The sequence below is a fragment of the Schistocerca piceifrons genome, chromosome 4 (assembly GCF_021461385.2).
Source record: "Schistocerca piceifrons isolate TAMUIC-IGC-003096 chromosome 4, iqSchPice1.1, whole genome shotgun sequence".
Lineage (NCBI taxonomy): Eukaryota > Metazoa > Arthropoda > Insecta > Orthoptera > Acrididae > Schistocerca > Schistocerca piceifrons.
Window position 1 is genome coordinate 359,277,701 of NC_060141.1, and position 24,474 is coordinate 359,302,174.

Here is a 24,474-nt window from a genome sequence, read left to right on the forward strand (position 1 = left end):
CATGTTGTCAGTAGCTTGTTGTGCTGTAGAGTTGAACTGCTACGTCGAACTGACTAACTCATTTCGAGCTTGATGCCTAATGAACTCCACAACGCAAGCACTGTTCGAGGTAGTCAGGAAAGACATTACTGCATCCTCGTCGGAAACAGTATATCTAGTCATTAGCATTAGTCCCTTTCCTCTTAAAAGAAGCGTGCTTAATCCACTTCGACAAGAGAGTCAGCTGCCTCCTAACGGGGTGGACTGGGTCCTGCAGAAAATCGACGAACGCGATTTCGTAACACACTGCCTACAGGACACACATCAGGGGTCAGGCTTCTCCCCATCAGTCGTTACGTTCCCCATAGCTTTGCTCCTCATCTCGGCGTTGATTTCTTCCAGCGTGCGGCCTTTCGTCTCGGGAATTAAGAAGAAAGTGAAGACGAAGTCCCCAATGGCGCACACTCCGAAGAACCAGAACGGAACGTATGTTCCGAGGGTAGAAGAGACCACCTGGAAGAGTTTGATGCAGGCGAAGGTGAGCAGTGCCGTCCAGACGGCCACCGCCGAGTTGGCGAGACCACGAATAGAGGAAGGCACCAACTCGTTCACCACGGTCCAAGTGAGCGCGTTGGCGCCCAGGTTGTAGGTGACCTACGTAACACAACAGACGTTGAGGTTTTAGACAGCTAACATATTCAGGTTTATTCTACGAGGGGCGTTCAATAATAAATAGAACACTTTTTCCTAGACCAGTTTTGGTTGAAAAATGCGGAATTTGTTGTGGGGGCTGAAACGGGAATATTCCACAATATTTCCGCTTTAGCCCCTATAGTTTCATGAATTTCCGATAGGTGGCGATGCTATACATAGCCTTCAAAATAGTGTCTGTAACGGAGATACATTCCAATCAGAGAGCTATCACTGAGTTTCTTCTGGCGGAAAACCAGAGCACAGCAGATATTCATAGGCCTTGCAGTGAGTCTACGGAGACCCGGCTGTGAAAAAAAGCACGGTGAGTCGTTAAGCGTGACGTCTGTTATCATCGCAACGAGGTCGTGGAAAACTTTCCCATCTCCCGCGTGCCGGCCGGCCTTAAACAGCTGTGATTCGTGCAATACTGGAACGTGAGTTCGCTCTCATTCGAGGTGGCAGACGGATTACAATCAAACACCTCGCTGCTCAACTGAACGTATTTGTTAGTAGTGCTGACGTACTTGTCCACCAGTTGCTGTACTCAAAGGTGTGCGCCTAGCAGAAGACGTCCTCCCTCATGGCACAATGATCAACTCAGAAGTGTGTCGTGCTACCCTCAGGAAATTGAAGAAACGACTTCAGCACGTTCGTCGCCACAAAAATGCAAATGAACTTCTCCTTCTCCATGATAACACAAGGCCTCCCCCAAGTCTGTACACCCGAGAGGAACTCATAAAATTTCATTGGATTGTCCTTCCATGTCCACCCCATAGCCTGGATCTCGCACCTTCCAACTTCCATTGTCTGGTCGGTGAAGGATAACGTTCTTTGGAAAGCAGTGCATTGATGATGGGGAGGTTAGGAGGTTATTGATGCGGCAAAAAAAAAAAAATGTTCAAATGTGTGTGAAATCTTATAGTACTGAACTGATAAGGTCATCCGTCCCTAAGCTTACGCAGTACTTAACCTAAATGGAGGAAGGAGGACTCTAACTTCCGCCGGGACCAGCCGCACAGTCCATGACTGCAGCGCCCTAGACAGCTCGGCTAACCCCGCGCGACGATGCGGCAAAACATTGGCATAGTCGTCGACGAGTAGAATGGAACCATGCAGCCATACACGCCTTCCCAGTTAGCTGGTGTAACGCCGTCGCATTGAAAGGAGTTTCTGTTGAAAAATAAGGTTTTGTATTTAAAAGATGGGGATTAATATGCTATATTGGAATCCTGAATGAAACCAACCCTCTTTCAGAAAAAAAAATGTTTTGCGGTACTTACTGAACATCTTTGTAATACGTGTGCCGCTGTACCCTCATTCACCCCACTCCATAATAGTACCCTGCTAACAGTACAAGGGATTTATTAAAATACACTTAAATTTTCATTAGTGACATGTTGTTCGCGCATATCATCTGCTCAGATTTCAAGCCGCGCCATTTAGAACAAAACAAAAAGATTAGGGGTACACAGCAAGGCACTGGACAACGAGCGGAAGCAAAGAAGAGAGGCAGGAACGGCAGTTCCAAACGTAGCGCCAGCCCCTCACGCCACCTGCCGTCACTCAGTCGCTCTGCGGACCACAGCTGTCAAGAGCTGCACAACTAGCCTTCCCACCATGTGTCACTGCAGCCTTCCTCTGGAAGCTTACATATGCTGCTCCTGCACCTATATACGCGGAACAGTGTGACAGCCTCGGTATCCACAACCAACCCACACTTCCTACTAACGCTGAAAAGTACTTAGGACTGTGCTTCGACACAAAACTAACATGGAATTCACACCTCCTCAACAACCAGCAAAGCCGGAAACCGAGTAAAACTACTAACAGGTCGCATGTGGAGGTCAATCGCAACACGAGTAGAGACTGTACTTATAAAAGTGACTGATGATTTAAGCCATGGACAAACACCAGGTGACTATTATGTGATCTCAGATTTCACGTTTGACATTTTACTTGCTAAACTAAAAAGCCTAAACTTTTCTTCTAGTGCTGTAGAATGGTTCCACTCATACCTTACATTGCGCCAGCAACGTGCAATGATTGGAACAAAAAGGTCACAATGGAGGAGTTTAGTACCACAAATCCCTCAAGGATCAATATTGGGACCGCAACTGTTCTCATTATATGTTAATGACGTCTCGCTGTTCTCTCCCACTTTAAATATACGCTGACGATCTCCAGCTACATCTAAGTGCAAACCCAACAAACTAGTGCGCACCCATCCAGTATGTAAATACTGACTTGTTTGCTTTGTCAGACTGACTGTAGAAATTATGTTTGAAACTTAACCCATCTAAAACAAAGCAACTTTAGTTGCCCACAAAAGACTCGTTATCCCTCAATACAGAGAATGTCTTCCACCACTAATCCTAAACGGCACAGAAATAACCTTTCTTTCTTCTGCATTCTTTCTTTGGGAATAATTCCGTATAATCATGTAGACTGGACTGAACAGACAGTTGCAGTCTGTAAGAAGGTGTCAGCATCACTTCACTCACTACAAAAACATAAAAAAGTGTTTTCTTTCGGGCTTGTAGAGTCACATTTACTCCCTACGCCGGTCGCTTTCAGTCTAGAACCGCGCTACCGCTATGGTCGCAGGTTCGAATCCTGCCTCGGGCATGGATGTGTGTGATGTTCTTAGGTTAGTTAGGTTAAAGTAGTTCTAAGTTCTAGGGAACTGATGACCTCAGATGTTAAGTCCCATAGTGCTCAGAGCCATTTGAACCTTTTTCTTTTTTCTTTTTTTTTTGTTTTGTACTCCCTATACTCGACTATGGTGATGCTATTCTCCAAGGAGTTTCACACGAAAGCTGGTGTAGGTTCTAACTGCCTATGAATGCTTGTGCACGATGCATTTGTGGCATTCCCTTTTTCGACCATATCACTCCTGCCAGCAAACAATTATCATGGTTCGTGCCTAGAAGCGTAGAGACTATCATACCCAATGCTTGCTCGATCGTCTTCTCAATAACTGCTCTCCCTTTTATTTACCGTCATCTTTTACACTACTATCTGAACAGCATAGGAGAAACACCCGCTCTCAACACAGTAAAATGCTCTCTGTACCAACACATAACACTTCCATATTCTCTAAATCATTCTCCATATCACGAACCCGACTAAATCTTCCACAGAATATCAGAGATACCAAATCCCTTACGAGCTTCAAAACACAGCTAATGGCCCACATTCTATACTCAGTTCCATGCTTAGTCTCGTAAACCCCCCCCCCTCCCCCCCCCCCCCCCCCCCCACACACACACTCTTGTCAGCAGAGTTCTCTATTTGTATTTTATTGTTTTCTACCTTCTACTGTCACTGTCATCTTCTTCTTCATCAATATTCTTTTCTGTCCTGCTAACTCTAATCACATACCTAAAAGTACTAAAATATCCATCTTTTGATTTGCAGATCCTTGAATTGCTCGTGTTTGCAGTTAAAATGTTTGGGTTTGAGGACCGCCAATTACGCAAAACACCGTTTTTCTCAGTACCCAAACATGTTTCGGCACTGTGTGATTGTGTTCTGATGTAGTGAAAAAAGTTTTACTACATTACTTGTGGAAAATACTTGTTATAGCTACGTATGCATCACAACATCTCAGCATGATGCGGAGAATGGAAGTGCTTGCCATACGAAAATATGACAAGCTACCTGTAATAATTAAAACAAAAGTGGTCCAGAAAATTCATGCTCACCAAATGTAAAGACTAAATAAAAACGAAAACCCACCTATGATGACACAGTGGTGCCGGAACATGTTTGGGTACTGAAAACGGATGACGACAACGCGTAACTGGCGGTCCTCAAACCCAAAAAGTACTAAAATAATTTATACAAATCCTTATGTCATTCCCAATTATTATTATGATCATTATTATTATTATTATTATTAGCGTAAACTATTACTATTATTAGTATTGTAATTGTTAACATTATTATGTCTATTATTACTGTGAGCTTATTTGTGAAATCTTTGGTACGTGTTGTTCTTAGTCAGATGGGAATTAGGTCATAATCTGGTCAGGCTAAATAAGCAATAAATAAATAAATCAATAAATAATAAATCCTCATTGACACCAACGTCGCATAGATGTCTGCCTTCCCCAAATTCTGAAAGTCCCTCGAAATCCTGAAAAGACAAGCACTCTACCTCGCCTTCCAGACACAACGTCTTTCCCCAGCTAGTATCCTATACCAAATCAGCCTCTTCCCACATCTTCTTCTCTTCCTAGAGCACCATCGTATTCAACACATTAATAGCAAAAGACAGTTCTGGCAACCAAAATCCCGCTCACTAAAATCCAGCCTATGTAACGCCACTACAACCATATCCCATATTCCATAAACCTTCATGCATTATTAGCCTTCTCTCGCTGATATTTCAATCAACTCCCACTCCCCAAGAATGAAACCCGTCCTGAGATCCGTAGTCACAACGCTAACCATCCTTCCCCCATTTCCGTCCCCTTCCCCCCCCCCCCCCTTCCCACTTCTTCCTACACCTCACTGACCTTTAGTCGTTATCTGCGGTTCCTCAATGTTCCATAGTCACTCATCATTCCACCTTCATCCTGACCATTTTCGTTTTCATTTGCCAACAACATCACCATAGCAGATTATCATTCACATTATCATTGGAGACTATATTTTAACTGTAACATGAAAACATTTAAAATGTTTTAAAAATCATAAATATTGTCCACCAACATGTTTTAAACAAACATCATTTATCGTCATCCGTTTTCATGTATTATAAAACATTTTTTAAATCTATGTAGCTTTTGTATGAAAAGTGATTTTATCCGTTGCCACGCGGCCCCTTCGTGAGCAATTGAGATAACAATAAAGAAAGAGACACAGCCTCGGCAGTGGTTGGCACTGACTTGACTTGCTGTGACATAGTCAAATACCTTGGTCTTATCATAGACACGAGTTACTCTTGGAGGTCGGACATAATTAGCGCTGCCAATAAGGGCTGTGGCCTGTTTTACCAGTTGTACCCGCTCTTCAAGACTGACGCACTAACGCCATGCTTCTGGCCAACTTGTATGGCGTGTGATGAATGGCCACCGACACAAACTTGGAAAAACAACAAGCTTTCAGAACAGAGTTTCATTACACAACTCTTAGGGCTACCATGTACAGTCGTGGACAAAACGAGCGAGACCCCTCGCCTTTTCGTTATGCTGATCCGCACAGCTTCAAAGTCTGCTACACAGCATAACAGGCAAGGCGACGAAGTGCTACCAACATAGTATGCAAGTTCGCTCAGCTAATGTGCTGAGATAGCTAGCACTGGAGAAACTTGCGCTTCGAAGGCGCCACATCATCCTCTGCCACCACCTCGTCGGAAACGAAATACCTCAAGTATAAGCCAATGTGTTGTATTCACATATCTGTGACTGACTTGGATCTAAAGTATGGTTATGGATAGCACATATGCTCAGATTGCGAATCTAACATCATGAATAAAGACAAGGGGAAATGAATTAGGCGTTCTTCCTCTTCCGTAACATCAAATATATTTTAGTTGTTCTTACTTAAATGAACTGCGCAGAAAATCATTCACCAGAAGTGAATAACTTTTTAGTAACACCAGATGATATTAACAGCTTGCCGGCGCGGGTTAGCCGCGCGACCAATGGCGTCATATAGCGGACCGCGCGGCTCCTTTCGCCGTAGTTTGAATGCTTCCCCGGGCATGGATGTGTGTTAGGTTAGGTAGGTTGAAGTAGTTCTAGATCTAGGGGACAGATGACCTAAGCAGTTTGCTGGCATAGTTCTTACAGCCATTTTTTGACCTTTCGCACAAATTTTCTTTACATAAACGTCCGTATCTTTAGATTTCGTTAACATAGCTCACTTTTTTACACCACCAAGGGACCGTATACCCGTACTCGAGGTAAATGGGTTTTAGGGGTTGGGTAGACAGATAGACGATCAAGAAAGTGAAACTAGTAGGGTTCCATTTTTACCGATTTACGTGACGAAATCCTAACAACGAAAATAGCTACCACAGTTACTGAAGATGAGGGCCGCATAATAATTTCCCCTACTCTTTATTCGAAATATTCCAGTTGCAGTCGATACATCAGCATATTAATCGTAGCTACGCTGTCCATCCAAATTACGTTTACAGGAATGTAAATAAAATCCATTTGCCTATACACGTGGTAATTCAGATCCCACTATTAAAGCCATCATGTTTTAGATGTGCGAGCATTCCCATTGCTAGCTATCTTAAGGAACACTTCGGCTAATGAACGTTTTCTGGCTGGGGCACGTCAAATGGAGAATCGAAACATTGTAGAATACGTTTTGGCAGCTACGTCGCCGTTTATTTCCCAGGATGGTGCAGAATTATCCTACTAAATCTACTCGCTAATAACAGTTTTTTTGTTATTTCGATAAACATTCCGAATGATTGTCACATAAGCGGTGACATAAAGGTAGACAATTCATGTTTTTTAGTCCAGAAAGCTCTGTGCAACGGAAACTGCAGATCATTTTACTATTTTCATTGCGAAATTGCCGTCTTACTCATGTCTGGAGTAATAATAGAGGGCTGCTTGCCTGGGTTGTCTGCTAGCGTAGTGAAAGGTGTTTGCTACTGTAAGGGAGGTCTGGCTTGTTTTCGGTTCTAATCTCGATGGAGGCAGGTAGACTATCAGTAAAGGAATATTAAGAAATTCTCGCGCCCCCAATACGTTTTATTGCTACCTTTATTCTGTACCGGTGCCCTGTGGATGTCGATATGAAACCGTTGTAGAATTTCTTACTTGTTACTGCCTACTTTTTCCGCTTCTGTCAATAATTGAATTGACTTAAGTGTGACACTGAATGATTTTTAACTGAATTTCGTTATGAATCTTCACGCACTGCTAAATTTGCACGCTTTTGTGGTAGGTTAGCAACGGTAATCCAGTATGACTGGTATGGACGTTGACACAGACCATTTCGCAGCCAAATGCGCATAATACAGGGTGATTCAAAAAGAATACCACAACTTTAGGAATTTAAAACTCTGCAACGACAAAAGGCAGAGCTAAGCACTATCTGTCGGCGAATTAAGGGACCTATAAAGTTTCATTTAGTTGTACATTTGTTCGCTTGAGGCGCTGTTGACTAGGCGTCAGCGTCAGTTGATGCTAAGATGGCGACCGCTCAACAGAAAGCTTTTTGTGTTATTGAGTACGGCAGAAGTGAATCGACGACAGTTGTTCAGCGTGCATTTCGAACGAAGTATGGTGTTAAACCTCCTGATAGGTGGTGTGTTAAACGTTGGTATAAACAGTTTACAGAGAATGGGTGTTTATGCAAAGGGAAAAGTTCTGGACGGCCGAGAACGAGTGATGAAAATGTAGCACGCATCCAGCAAGCATTTGTTCGCAGCCCAGGAAAAGCGACTCGCAGAGCTAGCAGAGAGCTGCAAATTCCACAATCAACTGTATGGAGAGTCCTACGAGCGCCACCACATTGGCACTTATCTGTCCGTAACTACCTGAACGTCAACTACCCGAGGCGATGGATCGGCCGCCAGGCAGCCCGTGACAGAGCACTTCATCACTGGCCTCCAAGAAGCCCTGATCTTACCCCCTGCGATTTTTTCTTATGGGGGTATGTTAAGGATATGGTGTTTCGGCCACCTCTCCCAGCCACCATTGATGATTTGAAACGAGAAATAACAGCAGCTATCCAAACTGTTACGCCTGATATGCTACAGAGAGTGTGGATCGAGTTGGAGTATCGGGTTGATATTGCTCGAGTGTCTGGAGGGGGCCATATTGAACATCTCTGAACTTGGTTTTGAGTGAAAAAAAAACTTTTTAAATACTCTTTGTAATTATGTATAACAGAAGGTTATATTATGTTTCTTTCATTAAATACACATTTTTAAAGTTGTGGTATTCTTTTTGAATCACCCTGTATTATGCTAATTCGTAACGATCTGGGGTACTTTGTCTTACTAAAACAGTTATGTTATCTCGATAAGCTGAAATTCACTTTTATTAGTACAGTTCATACTAATTAGCGTTTCTTCCTTCATTTATATCTTATATTTAGGTGTTGTGGTTAACACACTTATCAGCATTAATATACTCTTACACATGACTGTAAACAGTCTGACAAATTTCGGAGAGTTTTTCAATTTCACGCCTGTGCATAGTATGTTGGTAGCACTTGGTCGCCTTGCATATTATGCTGTGTAGCAGACTTTAAAGCTGTGCGGATCAGCATAACGAAAAGGCGAGGGGTCTTGCTCGTTTTGTCCACGACTGTACATATCATATAATCCAGAGAAAATCTAACGGATTTTATTTAAAAACTAATTCTGTTTCCCCATCTCCATCAATTAACTAGACCAAGAAACAGCGAAATCTCTTCATAAACTTCCAAAGGTTGTCCTGTGGAGGTATCCTAGTTTTAACTAACCAATACGCCTAATCTCGACAGTCGATAGATTCTAGCTCTTGATGACGAGGGAGGACACAGCTGTTAAAAGTTCTTGAATTTTATTCTGAATGACATCGTTTCAAAACAAGAGCTGTGCTTCGGTACGACTTGACCTGCTAGAACATTTTACGTCACAGCTCTGGAAAATATCGGGCTTTGCTTCAGCTCTCGACAGTCCCGCGATTTAGTGGCTTCTGTACGTCATATGTCCACGATGTGTTTTCCGGTAATGTATGCACTATGGATATAAATAACTAAAATAACTTTGAATCGTGGACTGTAGTATCTTCTAGGATGCAGGTCATATGTAAAATTAGTAACTAAGAAATAAATAAAACATCGCAATCACAATACAGTCTAACTCTCGACCTATTGTTGGTTCCGCGATCTAGTGACATCTGCCGGTATTGTCTCCACGATGGCTCTTGCCGTTGTTATTTATTCTCTCAAACACAGTTACAGTCAGTTTAACGTGATTTCTCTTGTTTATTAGGTAATTAATTCTTAATTAACATTCTTTCCTCTTTAATACGAATTTTACTATCTTGGTTTCAAGCTGATTAAAAACTGGTAAAGTTTTTACAGGTGAATCTGAGATGTGAACAGAGATCGAAATGTTCACTTGCAGACCACTTGGTAAATCCTTATAATCTCTAATACACAGAGCAAATAATGTACTGCCCGTGTAGTGTCGAGTAATATTTCTTGAAGGACAACATATTGACCGTAGAGAATCTTGACCTTTGACATTTTATGTTGTTGCTATTTCAACTCCCCTCTAAAGGGTATTTGGCAGCGTAAAAAATCGCTCTTTAGCAAAATGTTAAACAAATTTAAAAGATGAGAAAAACAAATGATAACGATTTTTTTAGAAAAACGAAATGGTGGAGTACATTTATGATTTTAAATCTTTTTACAAGGTTTTACGTCAGAATTAAATAGCTGTTGATAATGATAATGGTGATATGATGTAATGGTAATGCTGAAGGTGAATGGAAATGATCATGATCATGATGGATCGTGCGACGAAGCAAGCTGGGAAAATTTTTCTTCCCCTTTTGTTTTGCCATCTGCCTCCTTAAATTCGTTTTTTCTCTGTTTTAACAGATTACCATTAACATATGTGAATATAATCTGCATTTTCATAAAAGAGAAAGGTTCGCCCTCAGTTTTAAAGAATATAATACCAGATCTAATTTTGTGCTTAGTTTTAGGTATGCCTTTGATTTTCTAACTTATTTCGACTATTCCTAGTTAATACTTTCACTATAGGTTGAAATCAGTAATTTTTTCGTGAATTAAATTCTATTGTTGATGTATAAACAAATTTAAATTCTGTACTAATTATAAACATTTGGAGGGACAACTACAAGTAACCTTAAAGTGTCTACTTGGCTCTCTTTGAGAACATGTTAGCAAAGTCAGCCCTTGGTTAATTCCAAAGTAATTTAAAGTTTTGTCAAAAGTATTGTTCGCGTAACAATATTTGTTAATTTAATGATTTAAACAAATAATTTGGCTTAACCCTTGCAGTAGAAGAAACTGTTAAAAAGAACCAACTTTTCGATGTATTCAGTTAATTTAATGAGAGTAGTTTTAATTGTAATTTCTGTAAATCAAACTTCGAACAATGTGTAGTTTCAGCACCTATTATTGTGAGAATATATAAGGGCCCAATTCTTGGTCACGAGACAGTCAGTCTATGGCTGGGTTTCAGACGAGAACCCTGTGTTGGTTAGAACAACAACAATGCTTCAACTTAACTGCGGAATAAGTGTTAAAAAATTAGGCCAATTTGTAAAATGTACCTTGCTATTCTTCAAGAAATGTGAACTTAGTGGTTAGGTTTTTACTGCTTGTAGATGTGCTATGGTAAACTATTGTAGCCGTATGTGGATGTTCGCCTGAAATCTATTAATGAGGCTTATCGAAAGTTAAACAATAGTGCACTGTCCATATAACTGTGTAATATTGGTGGGTTGTGAAAAGTGAAAGCAAAAGACTGTGAAACGCAACTGTGCATCTGTCTGCTACACCATTTGCAGTAGACAGTTGGTGTACTTCCACAACCCATTTTTAAAGCCAGTGTAGCAGCCACTATGTCGACACCGAGGACAAATCAACGAAGAGATAAAACAGGCGAGGTTCGTCACATGTGGAACGATGTTTATGACTGTGAGATCCTGCAGAACAGTGAGGCAAAGAGGGAGAGAGGAAAATGGAGAGACGGGGTGAGGTAGAGACTAGGGTGGAAGATGGGATATTGCTTGGAGCAGATTTCATCGTTGGGGAGCGGGAACTAATTGAAATTCAGTTGGGACAGAATGGATAAGGCATCAAGATGCATGGAAGGTGGAATATGGAATGCAAAAAGGTGATATATGTGAAAGAAAATTTGGTGAAGAAAGTTGTAGACAAAGGTTACCAAAACAGTAGTAAAGACAGTTCTTATATTAATGGAGAATATAAGAAATATTACGTTTTTCAGTGCTGAGAAAGCTATAAAATAGTTACAGGGAAACAGGTGCAACTTTGTAAAAAAGGAATACCAATGAGAATTTCTTGTACCTATACTGAGAGGTACATTTGGTTTGATTATGAAGCTAACAAGAGATTGGTATAAATCTTCCAAATCTCATACTATCCCACAATTTTAATGGTGATACTCTTTGCAATTTAACCAAATAATGAATTCTGTATGTGGATGAGATCTGAAGAAAACAGGAATTACACATTCATAGCTCATTATCTTAAAGGTTATGATTCATAATTCATTTTCAAGTATTGCATTGAAAATACAATAAAACCATCTACTTTCTACACAGGATGTAATTAGAGATAAAGCAGTTAGTTTTAACAATTATAGATGGCAGACCCTCTTAGCAGCTACCCAAACTTATCTTTTTCAAGAAATTAGAGAAAGATTACTTTCCACATTTTTTCAATGTGCAAGAAAATACAAATTACATAGGACCAGTTCCTGACATCGAATACTGAGTTGGCACTCTGAAACCAAAAGACAGAGAAATATATCTCAGACTGCACAGTCAGAAGGTTAATGAAAATTGTGTATTCAATATGAGGAAAGAAATTAATTAATGCAGTTGTTTAGAAATAAGAAAACAGTTTCTATATATAGCCAATATTGATCCTTTCTGTTATTTGACATTTGCTGGGATTTACATGGCTCTACACAGATCTAAATATTTGCCTGCTGAAAGAATTGCTGTATTGGGTGAAGAACAAAAAGAAAATCATAGTAAATAACATATAGCTTTGTTAAATAGTTTAAACAATAATAATATTCAACATGCTCTTAATGGTGGCGAAGTTAAGTATAGTTGGAGCAAAAGTAGATGATTTTGATAAAGAAAACAGTACCATTTATCAATATCATGGCTGTTTTTGCATGGTTGTGAAAATATTTTAAAAACGAAATGATTAACACCAAGAATGAACAGTCAAGGGATTATGGATGACCTAAATCAAAAGACTTTGGCGCCAAGTAGTGAGATACAAAATTCTGGATATAGTTTAGTGGCGATGTGGGAATGTAATTGTATTTATTCAGCATAGTATGAAGGACTTAAGAAATTAAAATAGTTAGCAGACATTGTGGAGTCTTTGAATCTATGAGATGCTTTTTATGGTTATCATACTAATATGATAAACTTAAGAGCTAAAGGAAATGGTGTTACCACTATCAGACTCTACAACACTATGATTATTATCCTGAATGACATTCAATAAAAATATGTAGACCAAGATGTTATTCTAAAAAATGGACGGATTTATGAAATGCAAAGTATCAACACCTAGCAGACTGGATATGCAGTTTTGGCAGTACACATATAGATCAATAAAAATGAAAAACTGTTGTTTCCTTTATGTATCAAATGTACAGAAGAAAAAGTAAATAAATGTAATCACAATGATAACAAAACAAGTTTTATTGCAGCTTCAACAACTGATGAGGCAAGAAAGCTGTGGAAAAAGGATACAAAATTTTGGATGCTATGAAGTGTGAGATTTAAAAAATAAAAGCAATGTGTTGTTTAACAATTATTTAAAAGACTTTATGGAAGTAAAATTAGAACCCAGGCCTCATGATTTTTAAATGTAAAACAGTGAAAGAAAAACTGGATATTGAATTATATCCTAACAGAATACATGAAAATCCAGGAAAATCTGATGTTGCTAACATATGTCTGAATTCATTATGGAAAAATTAGGACAACGTCAAAATATGAGTAAAACTGAGTGTGTTACTGACCTATTACAATTTTATGAGATATTATTGGATTATTAATGAGATAATATAATTATAAATTTTATTAATAAAAATAAGGTGCAGATTAAGTAGAATTTCAAGGATTGTCATGTAGAAAATAACACTGCTGCAAATATGATTATTGCTGTATTCACTACATCAAATGCAACACTTAGGTTATATGATATGTTAGGTAAGCTAGGAGAATCTATTTTATAGTTTGATAAGGATAGCATGGTATATATTGATGATGGTAAAAATGCTGTGGAAAGAGGTTTATGCTGGGTGAATGGACTGATGTGTTAGGAAATAATTGAATTACAGACTGGTTTCCAACTGGACCTAAAAGTTGCTATTTTGAGAAAACTGACAAAAACTGTGATAATGGTAAAGGGATTTACTTTCAAAATTTGAATGGTAGACCTGTGGTAAGGCAAACCATCATGATAACACATTATTAGATGTACAGTGTCACTGTCCAGAGACTGGGAGCAGCCAGTCTTACTTTAATTCTTCTCTAGGTAATTAAGCCTCATGATGACCGTTTTTTTTCAATTGCTGCTCTTGTTTTATTATACTAGCTAAAAGTGCCAGGCATTGTCCAGACATGTATTTATTCCATTCTTCTGTTAGTCCATTTCCTCTGTCCATCTCCTATTTCAACTCTGTATCCATCTCCTCCTCCCCCTCTCTATCCATCTTCTCCTCTGCCCTCTCTGCCCATGTGCTCCTTGTCCCTCTGTCCATCTTCTCCTCCCCCTCTGTCCATCTCCTCCAACCCCATCTAAGTCAATCTCCTATGCCCTCTCTATCTCCTCCTCGCCCCTTCTAAGGCCATGTCCTCTATCTTTGTCGATCTCCTCCTGCCCCTCCTCCTCCTCCTCCTCCTCCTCCTCCTCCTCTCTGTGCCCATCTTTTTCCTCCTTCCATTCTATGTCTATCTGTTCCTCATCCTTCTATCTGTCCATCTCCTCTTCCTTGGATTATATTAGATTAAAATTCAGTTTTCGTTCCATAGACTCAAAAAATTACATGATTCTGATGGGTGTGGAACATGTCAGAGAGTGTAACATAAAACATTTGAATGTAATACTTAGTACCCCAATCATTTGTCAGGAGATTGTCAAAATAGCTGAATACAATGCAGTAAACTAGAACAGCTAATATTTACAAAATTAACACGCTGTCAGAATAAACCATTGTAATGCACTATTAATAAATCTATCAAACACATATACCTAATCTTGACTGCTGTGACCGAGAGCTGTCAAAACTGAAATCTAACAGACATTTTTACTCAAGCTGCTTAACAGTGTCTGTTAAGATATTCATCCATAGAATAAAAGGAGTTGCCCAGCAAAATGGTTGCTGGCAATTTATTGAAAATGTGTGTTCCTGAATATTGAACCCCTTTTTGGACCAAGGTAAGCGATTTTAGGTCCTTATGTAGATTGTTCTTATTCCTAGCATTGATACTATGGATTGAGCTATTGGTGGGAAATAGAGATGTATTACTTGTAACAAATTTCATTAAGGAATAAATAAACTGAGAAGCAGTGGTTAAAATACGAAGCTCCTTGAACATGTTTCTACATAATGTTCTTGAATTTATACCACAAATGATTCTTATCACACACTTTTGAACCAAAAAGCTCTTGCTCAGTTCGATGAGTTGCCCCAGAATATGATCCCATATGATATAATAGAATAAAGGTAAGCAAAGTATGCAAGTTTTTTTTTGTATTTATATCTCCTACATCTGACATCATTCTCACTGCAAATACAGGCTTGTTTAGGCGCTTAAGCAATTCTCTGGTATGCCCTTCTCTACTGAATTTATTATCAAGTTGTAATCCCAGAAATTTAACACTGTCAACCTCTTCGATCTGCTTGTCTTCATATGTTATACACATGCTGGAAGCAAATCTCTTACAGGTTCTGAGCTGCATATAGTGGGTCTTCTCAAAGTTTAATGACAGTGAATTAGCTTTAAACCACTTATTAATGTCAGTGAAAATCTGGTTGGCAGCTATCCTAAACCTGTACTTGGCTTGCTACTTATTGCAATGTTTGTATCATCAAACAAAACAAACTTAGCATCTGGCAACATAACAGATGGGAGGTCATTAATGTATACAAGAAAAAGCATTGCACCCAAGATGGAACCTTCAGGAACACCACATGTAATTAATTTCCATTCAGATGAAGACAGCCTCTCTATGTCCATCTCCTTCCTCTTTTCATTCTCTGTCTACCTGCTCCTCCTCCCTCTATCTGTCGATCTCCTACTCCCCATATCACTGTCCAACTCCTGCTCGCCCCTTTTTCCAGCCATTCCTTCTTGCCCCTCTCTCCTACTTCCCCCTGTCAGTCTCTCCAACCCCTTCTCTCTCCACTTTACCATCCCTGTCCCAATAGGAGGCTGCTCGTTCTTACTCCCACAGTATTTCCTTCTAGGGAGGATGGCGTGCTGAAAATTAACGCCTGAAAACTTTTCGCGTGAAAACTCTTAAAGCTCTTTGAATGAAAAAAAAACCTTATTACATTCTGCGACTTTACTCTTCATGTTCACGTATTTATTTCTCAACATGGTCACCATGGTGACGAGCACATGTCTCGCAACGAGAGACCAATTTGTTGATACCGTCACTGTAGAACGTTTGACTTTTTTGATGGAGACACTACCTCTCCTCTTCTTACACCGCTTCATCACGATCAAAGTGAAGTCCTCGAACGCGTTCTGTGAGTTTTGGAAACAGCTGACAATCCGATGCGACCAAATCATGAATTTATGAAGGATGATAAATAACAGTGAACCCGAAGTGTCATATAATTGCAAATGTTGCAGCCCTCGTTTGTGGCCTCGCACTGTATGGTGAAGAAGAGGATGTTCTATGTGATCGTTGCACCCTGAGGGAGGACATCAAACAGAAGAGCCTCTTCAGAGCCCCAGAGGACCGTCGCCCTGACTTTAACGGCTAAGGTTGCGGTTCTGAACTGTTCCCTCAACTGGACATCTCTGTAAAAAGATTGTAGTGCTGACATATTCGTCCACCGTTTGGGACGAGAGGTGGCGTGGCGCCACTCGATACATTGCTGTTTTGTTTCCGGTACGAAGTGATGAACCCATGTTTCGCGGCCAGTGACGATGTTCGACAAAAAATTGCCTCGTAACGCGCAAGAAATTCCTCAAAGGTGGTCCTTCGTTGCTCTTTAAGGTCTTCTGATTGGTGGCGAGGACCCAGCGGGCATACACCTTTCATTACCCCAAGCGGTGCACGAATGTGTCAGCACTACAAATTTTTTACAGAGACGTCCAGTTGAGGAGCGAGGTGTTTGATTCTGATCCGTCGATAATCTCAAATGAGTGTCCGCACGTTCCAACATGGCGCAGTCACAGCTGTGTGCGGATGGCCGTCACGCGAGAGAGCAGACAGGTTTGCGCGACCTTGTTGCGATGATGACAGACGTCTTGTCCAACGAAAAACCGTCCAATGAAGTTTTGTGAGATCAACTCCCTAGGGTACGCAGACCTGTGTGGCGCCTTGCGTTGTAGAAGTTCATTTGCATTTTTGTGGCGACGAACTCGCTGAAGTCGTTTCTTCAATGTCCTGAGAGTAGCACGATACACTTCAGAGTTCATCGTTGCACGATAATGGAGGACATCAAACAGAATAACCTATTCGGAGTCCCACAAGACCGTCGCTACGACTTTACCAGCTGAGGTTGTGGCTTCGAACGTTTTCTGCGAAGGAGAGGTGTTGTCGTGCCACTCCATGGATCGTCGTTTTGTTTCCGATTCGAGGTGATCAACCCATGTTTCAGCTCCTTTTACGACGTGCGATAAAAAATTCTCACAATCAGCCTCGTAATACGCAACCAATTCCGCACAGATGAACCTTCGTTCCTTTTTACGGACTTCCGTCAGGCGGCGGGGAACCCAGCTGGAGGACAAGTGTATCAGCACTACCAACAGAGATGTCCAGTTGAGCAGCGAGGTGTTTGACTGTGATCCGTCGATCACTTCGAATGGGACCGTCCGCACGTTCCAACATTGCAGGAGTCATAGCTTTGTGTAAGTGGCCAGCACGCCGAGTATCGGAGAGGTTTTTGCGACCTTGTTGCGATGATGACAGACGCCTCGCCCAACGACTCACCGTGCTTTTGTTCACTTCCAGGTCTCTGTAGACATTCTGTAAGCGCCTATGAATATCTGTGATGCTCTGGTTTTGCACCAAAAGAAATTTAATGACAGCTTTCTGCTTGGAACGCACCCCCGTCACAGACGCCATTTTGAAGGCTTGGTAATGCGTCGCTCCCATCGGAACTTCATGAAACTAAAGGGGTTGAAGCACGAATATTCCACAAAAATTTCCGCATTTTTTCAGCTGAAGTTGGCCGAGAAAAAAATGTGTTGCATTACTTACTGAACGCCCCTCTAATTTCCTACATTTTGCTGCAGACAGTTCAGAGAGTTTTAATAAATAAATGAGTTGGAAAGATATTCATCGCCATAAGGATTTTGTGCGCTATTTGAGGAGATCCTGGGCCACTACAGTATGCAGGACTCATGTGGAGGACACTGATACTCACGAAGAAGCAGACGAGGCAGGTAAGAGGGAGCCAGCCCAGAGCGTCTGTGACGTCAGTCGTAGACTGCTCCCTGAGGTAGAAATAGACGCCCTCGGCGATCACGAAGACGGACGCCCCTACGAAGGACATGAGCAGCAGCGGCCGCCTTCCCACGCGGTCGACCAGCAGCGACGCTGCCATCGACGACACCACCTGGATGCAGCTGATGATGATGGTGGATATGTCCGAGTCCATGGAGCTGCCGCTCCACAGGAAGATCTGCGTCGCGTTCACGCTCATCGCAGCGCTGCCACAGAGGATGTTCAGCCCCGCGAAAATGAGCGCCACCTGTGGTCCACGAGGAGATACTCATTTAACTTTATTACCCCATACCCTGATAACAAAAAAGTACATACGTGAAGAAAATAGATACTAACAGCCGTAATTGCTGTTAGAGGTGTGAAGAGTCCACGTCGACCGAGAAGTTTTCAGAAGTCTAGAGAAACTAGTTGGATTAGTGGTCCCTATAACAGCACAAGCAACTAGATAACGTACCTAGTTTCGTGTTACGGATCTGAAGATGATGCCAATGAGGCACCGAAACTCGAAGCTAAATGAAATTCTAAAATAAAATTACGGCTGTTGGTATTTCTTTCCTTCAAGTCTTCGACCAGCCACAGTTACAATTCATTTACACAAGATGGAATAAAAGAAACAAAGTACAGTCAGTTCCACAAGAAAGTGTACGCCATAATTTTAAACGTAACGTCCGCAGCGACATCTCTGATAGTGGTATCGAATCTGTACTCAATGCGCTTTTGCGCAATGTATAGATAAACAGTGTGAGAGTTGGATATTTTGTTTTGTTTAAAATGAGTGCAAAATATACGAAGCGTCACGAGGCAGTGTTCCATGTAAATCATCCACAGAGACCAAAGCTTTCATATGGAGCTGCTGCTAAAATTCTTAGAAAGGCAAAGACTTCGTTGCGAATCGGTCAGACGATATTTTGAAGTTGGAAACGTGAATGATGCACCGGAGAGAGGGCTACCGTGCCAAGCTATAATCGATAATAGCGGCGATTGGATTAAGTATTAGGAAGCTGTACAATTAGGAACAACTCGTATTTTCATGTAAACGTACATTTATAATAGTGTCTTTTATTTCATAGAGATAAAGCGTTACACTTTCTTATGGAACTGACTGTGAATATGTTATAACACATTTAAAACGAGAAAGCCAATAGCAACGATCCAGAATTAAACAAACTGATCATCCAATAGTTTCATAGCTGCTAATCATCTCCCGTGCTTTTCGGCGATTATGCCAGAAAATCCCTCCGACCTTGCACCTTCGATCTCTATCCTCAACGAAACTTTAATCGACTCCATACAACGTAAGCTTTCACGGCCGGTATTGTCTTCACTTAAAACTTCCGGGCTGATAGGCCGTGGTCGAAATATAAAACTCTCTCCTGACGTTTCGTCTCGGGCTGCGGGAGACATCCTCGGAGGTACAGCGGCGAACTGCGAAGAGAACTCGAGGAAGCGCTGATTATATCGGCAGTACAGAGGGCGCCACTGTCGATCCCGTGGCGTCGGCTATGAGATTGTCTCTGGTGATGCCAGCATTCTCGATTGAAAGTAATCGATCGTCACGCTTGCGGTGCAACGCTGACATCCAAATTTTATCCAGTTTAATACCTTCGTCTTTCCTGTTAAAATTATTACGATGTTCATCAATCTCGATAGCCTCTCTATACAAGCGTGCATAATAATGCGAGGTTTTTGATATGACGCTTGTCTCACTGAATTTTATTTCATGATCACCTTCCTGGTAAACATGTTCCGCTACGGCCGATTTATGCGTGTGACCCAGGTGGCAATTCCTCTTATGTTCGACAAGACGGGTGTTCACACTTCTCTTTGTGGTACCGATGTAAACCTGTACACAACTACAAGGAATTATATATACCTCCCCGTGTAGCCGAAGGGTGTCGTGCATCTTTTGCCGACCTTAAAAATTCTTTTATTTTCCTAGTGGGTCTGAAAATAGTTTCCATCCCATACTTGCCTAAAACTTTCCCAATGTGATCTATGACCTTACTAATGAACGGAAGAAAAACTTTGCCCTTGGACGACTGTTGTTCGTCGTTACTCCTGATTCTCTGCCTAGAGCGAAGTGCTCGATCTATATCCTTGCTAGAACAGCCATTCTTCACGAAAGTTGACTGTAGATGTTCAGTCTCATCTTTTAAATAAACAGGTTCACAAATTTTGTACGCCCTGTCTACCAAAGTTTTCATTACACCTCTTTTTTGTCTAGGGTGGTGGAGTTTAATCGACTCCTCCCCTCCTCCACCACACCCAGTCGTCCACCCACCCACACACACACTCACACACACACACACACACACACACACACACACACACAAACACACAAACACACACACACACCTAATCTAACCTCGAAATCCACCCGTACATCTACCCATCCTTAGAAATTTAACAGAACACACCATTCAGAGCTCGTCTTCTTTCCACTCTCACCCTTCGCTTGCCAAGTGTCTGCTTCAGCATCCTATTTCTCGTTGTTTCCATCCCACATCATTTCTAAAACACTCTCCCACAAAATCCCTTATCACCTATTGACCACTTATTTCTCAAAACCAACAGATTCCAATTTTCAGCTGCGCGGGGTAGCCGCGCGGTCTTGAGCGTCTAGCCACGGTTCGCGCGGCTTCCCCCCTTGGGAGGTTCCAGTCCCCCCTCGGGCATGGGTGTGTGTATTGTCCCTAGCGTAAGTTAATTTAAGTTAGATTAAGTAATGTGTATGCCTAGCGATCGATGACCTCAGCAGTTTGGTCCCAAAGGAACTTACCATTTATCCAAAATTTCTGTTTTCCAATTTCCATCCACCCCTACAAACTGACAGTACCGAAACGTGCACTACCATCATCAAAAACAATTCCAAACTCAAATAGAATACGTCACTTTTGTTCAGTAATCACCAGCGGGTAAATGGTCCTATCGGGACACTAAAAAGGCGAATATGCACCTGCTTAAAATACTGACTGTAAAGTGAGCCATAAGCTGCATCAGTGCACCTTCCTCAGCATCTTTCGACATTTTTCCAAAAATTTGGAATCAGACTCTTTTAAACAGTAGCATATTCAACTTTCTGTGCTCTGATAGGAGCATTTTCCTCTCTTTCCCTTTCTTTTCCTGCCACAGCAGGGCATATCAATCATTTTAAAAGAGCTTTATGGGCCATTCAAATTTTAGTAACTTACTTACGCGAAAAAAACGCGAAACCAACTTCTGACCGGATTTTACATGCACAAAAATTTTAAATGCGCTTCAGTTTTACAACATGGGGTTCCCAGAACACTCCTGTCGATAAGGGAGACACTACAGCATATTTCTCCGTACTACACCACTTTATAAGTTACATCTTCACCTCACATCGGATTTGACGTGCATATTTTACATGTACATGTAGGGCACCTTTGACCCTCCGCATCTCAGTAACGGTGAAGATATCAAGAAAATTTTCAAGGCTGCTCGAGATCAGGATGTTAGGAATATACCACATCTGAGAAACGGTGAAGATGTCAAGAAAATTTTCAAGGTTGTTCGAGATCAGGATGTTAGGAATATATCGCATCTGAGAAACGGTGAAGATGTCAAGAAAATTTTCAAGGCTGCTCGAGATCTGGATGCTAGGAATATATCGCATCTGAGAAACGGTGAAGATGTCAAGAAAATTTTCAAGGTTGCTCGAGATCAGGATGTCAGACTCAGCCACTTGCTGTACATAGCCTTCTTGGAACCAGCTGCTGTGGTGAGATACCAAAAAAAATCAAGTTTTCAGCAACTTTTTAAGTCTACAGTTAATACAATTTTGGAGAAGCGTACTCGCAAAATTTGCTCAAATGCATCATTCATTCATTCATTCATTCATCGCAGATATACCCTTCAATTTAAATAATGGGATATCATGGATATAACCGTCATCACCAGTCGATCCATTTACTAATCTTTACATGCGTATTTTACTTACGCAAGTAGTCTAATTTTGAACCTCTCTATCTCGACAATAGATAAACATATCAAAAAAATTTTCAAGTTCGTTCGAGATCGTGATCTTAGAAATATGTCGCAAAAATTTCAAGCATTTGTTGTGCGTAGCAATTTGGGATTCTCGCCTGGATTTTGGTCTGCTGGTGATGGCGCAAATATGGTAAAAAACTTTTCCTTTGTTTTCCGAAGAACCGCCAATGAATTAATGACGCCTCCATAAGTCCCATCCAGACCACAGTATGCCACATAAAACACAAAAAGAACCAACTGATTTGTTCCATTTGTCTAAGCAAGAAGAAGTGCGTAATATTCTCACTTTGAATATATACTGTAGAATAGTGACACTAAGAGGAGTCTTCAGTTGGGTGCACAAATTCAACACAGAAAATTCCGTTTTCATGTGCAGCGTTTTCGTACATATTGGTAAGAATGTTGTCGTAAGCATATCGACGAACTAAATAGACTGCTACCTTTTAAGACGAAGAAAGTTATCGATATTTTAACTTGGGGAAAAACACGTAATTTAACAAGTTTGTAATTTAATTTTATTCATCAGAATCGTGGTCTTAGGAAGGCTGCAACAATTTCAGTAACCACTCCACTGGCTGTGTTTTAAAAACGTACTTTATTGAGTGCTACCAGCTTCGGCCAAGCCCCATATTCGTCTAACAGATGTAGATACATCGTCCTCGCCTCATCACACATTGGTCAATACCATGTACATCTGTGTATAGCTATATACTGCAGCTACATATCAAGATATGATGCATTTTGCTGACCGTACTATTCACAATAACGAATGACACACTATTTTTGTATGACGAGATGAAGACGATGTATCCACGTCTTTTACAGACATAGTTCAAAACGGTCCATGACGGAAACTAGCAGTGCTGAATAAAGTAAGATTTTAAAATACACACCGGTAGAATGATGTTATATAACGTTTTTATTGTTAAATATCGCTGGCTGAAGAATGAATATCAGTGTTATCGCTCACAGCCTATGCTCCATCTGCGTATACAAACAGGTCCTGAGATGAGATCCATTGCACAACTGATTATCCTGTAGAGTGAAGTACTGGCACACATATTCCTTTACAAAATCGGCCGAATAGCCTGGACCTTATCACTGTTACAACATGCCTATTTCTGTAGTGCCCAGTAGTGACATGTTTCCATATACTTCAACAAAAGCGATTGTGCCCACATCCATCGAGGACCATCAAACTCAAGGGCGTCGGTTGCACGATCACCTTGTAATGATATGAAGCACAGAGTTCTTCATTCGTTGGAAAGCTTTCTAGATCTTTTCTAACTGTGAATTTTAAGTATGACTCTCATTGATCTCGTAAGTTGTTATCTATAAAAATTTGGTCCATTGACTTCTCCATTCTCCACGTTATCAGCAAGTTCTGAGCTAAGAAAAGAAAGCTGATCATCATCACATGCTGTCTTCATATCAGCGTTCTCTTCCACATATCTTACTGCAGTGCGAATTGGAAGTGTAGCTTATCGACCGTATGCGGTCAAAAAAATACGCCTAAGTGGAAGTGAGTTGCAAATGAGTCAGCTGCAGGTGGACGAGAGTGTTAGGCGTAGCAGAGCAAAACGTGGCCGTCTGGCGTTGCGAAGCGGAGCCAGCTGGGCGCGGTATAGCAACAGCTGATGCTACAATGCGCTAACGGAAGGGTGGAAGCCTTTTCTCATTTGGCACCATGGAAGCGTTAAGAGTACAAGCCTTAAAACTCAAACGAACATAGTCTGGAGCGTATAAGTACTCAGCCATTCGTGTGCTAAATGATTCTTGTCTCAGTGTCACAGCCTACACCATGAGCCTGTGACATCTGGAGCGATATCCTGGTATGCAGTATGGGGTTACTGTTCGACAGCAAGACAGGGCAGCTTGCCCCGAGCCGCTGAAGGGTGTTCACAGCCATCGTCAGCTGCGCTGCTGTGCTGTCACCTCGCTCGCAACTGGTGACGTCACTGACAGCGCCATTCGAGTGACGTCACACTCGGCCCGCTTTCTGCACTGACAGCAACGCTGGATGTCTATTGTTTCACAGGCAACTGGACACCACCACCAAGCTGTTTCTGGTGTACTACGGCTGAGGGCCGGAATAAAGAAATTAATTGAAGCAATCTATTGTTGTGATGTCTTTTTCATCCTCCACAAGTAACAGCCCAAGGGTCCAGAATGAGATTTTCACTCTGCGGCGTAGTGTTCGCTGATATGAAACTTCCTGGCAGATTAAAACAGTGTGCCGGGCCGAGACTCGAACTCGGGACCTTGTTCTGGAAACATCCCCCAGACTGTGGCTAAGCCATGTCTCCGCAATATCCTTTCTTTCAGGAGTGCTAGTTCTGCGAGGTTCGCAGGAGAGCTTCTGTAAAGTTTGGAAGGTAGGAGACG

General features: G+C 41.4%; 1 protein-coding gene across 1 annotated transcript in view; it reads right to left on the reverse strand.

Annotated features, from left to right (window-relative positions):
- Positions 1–303: 303 nt before the first annotated feature.
- The window catches only part of LOC124795843 (facilitated trehalose transporter Tret1-like), a 58,860-nt gene continuing 34,689 nt past the window's right edge, over positions 304–24,474 (reverse strand). The window contains exons 3-4 of the mRNA XM_047259925.1: positions 17,999–18,325; positions 304–633 (exon numbers count right to left, since the gene is read on the reverse strand). Coding sequence (XP_047115881.1) covers positions 304–633; positions 17,999–18,325 — 657 coding nt within the window. The remainder of the gene's footprint in view (positions 634–17,998; positions 18,326–24,474) is intronic.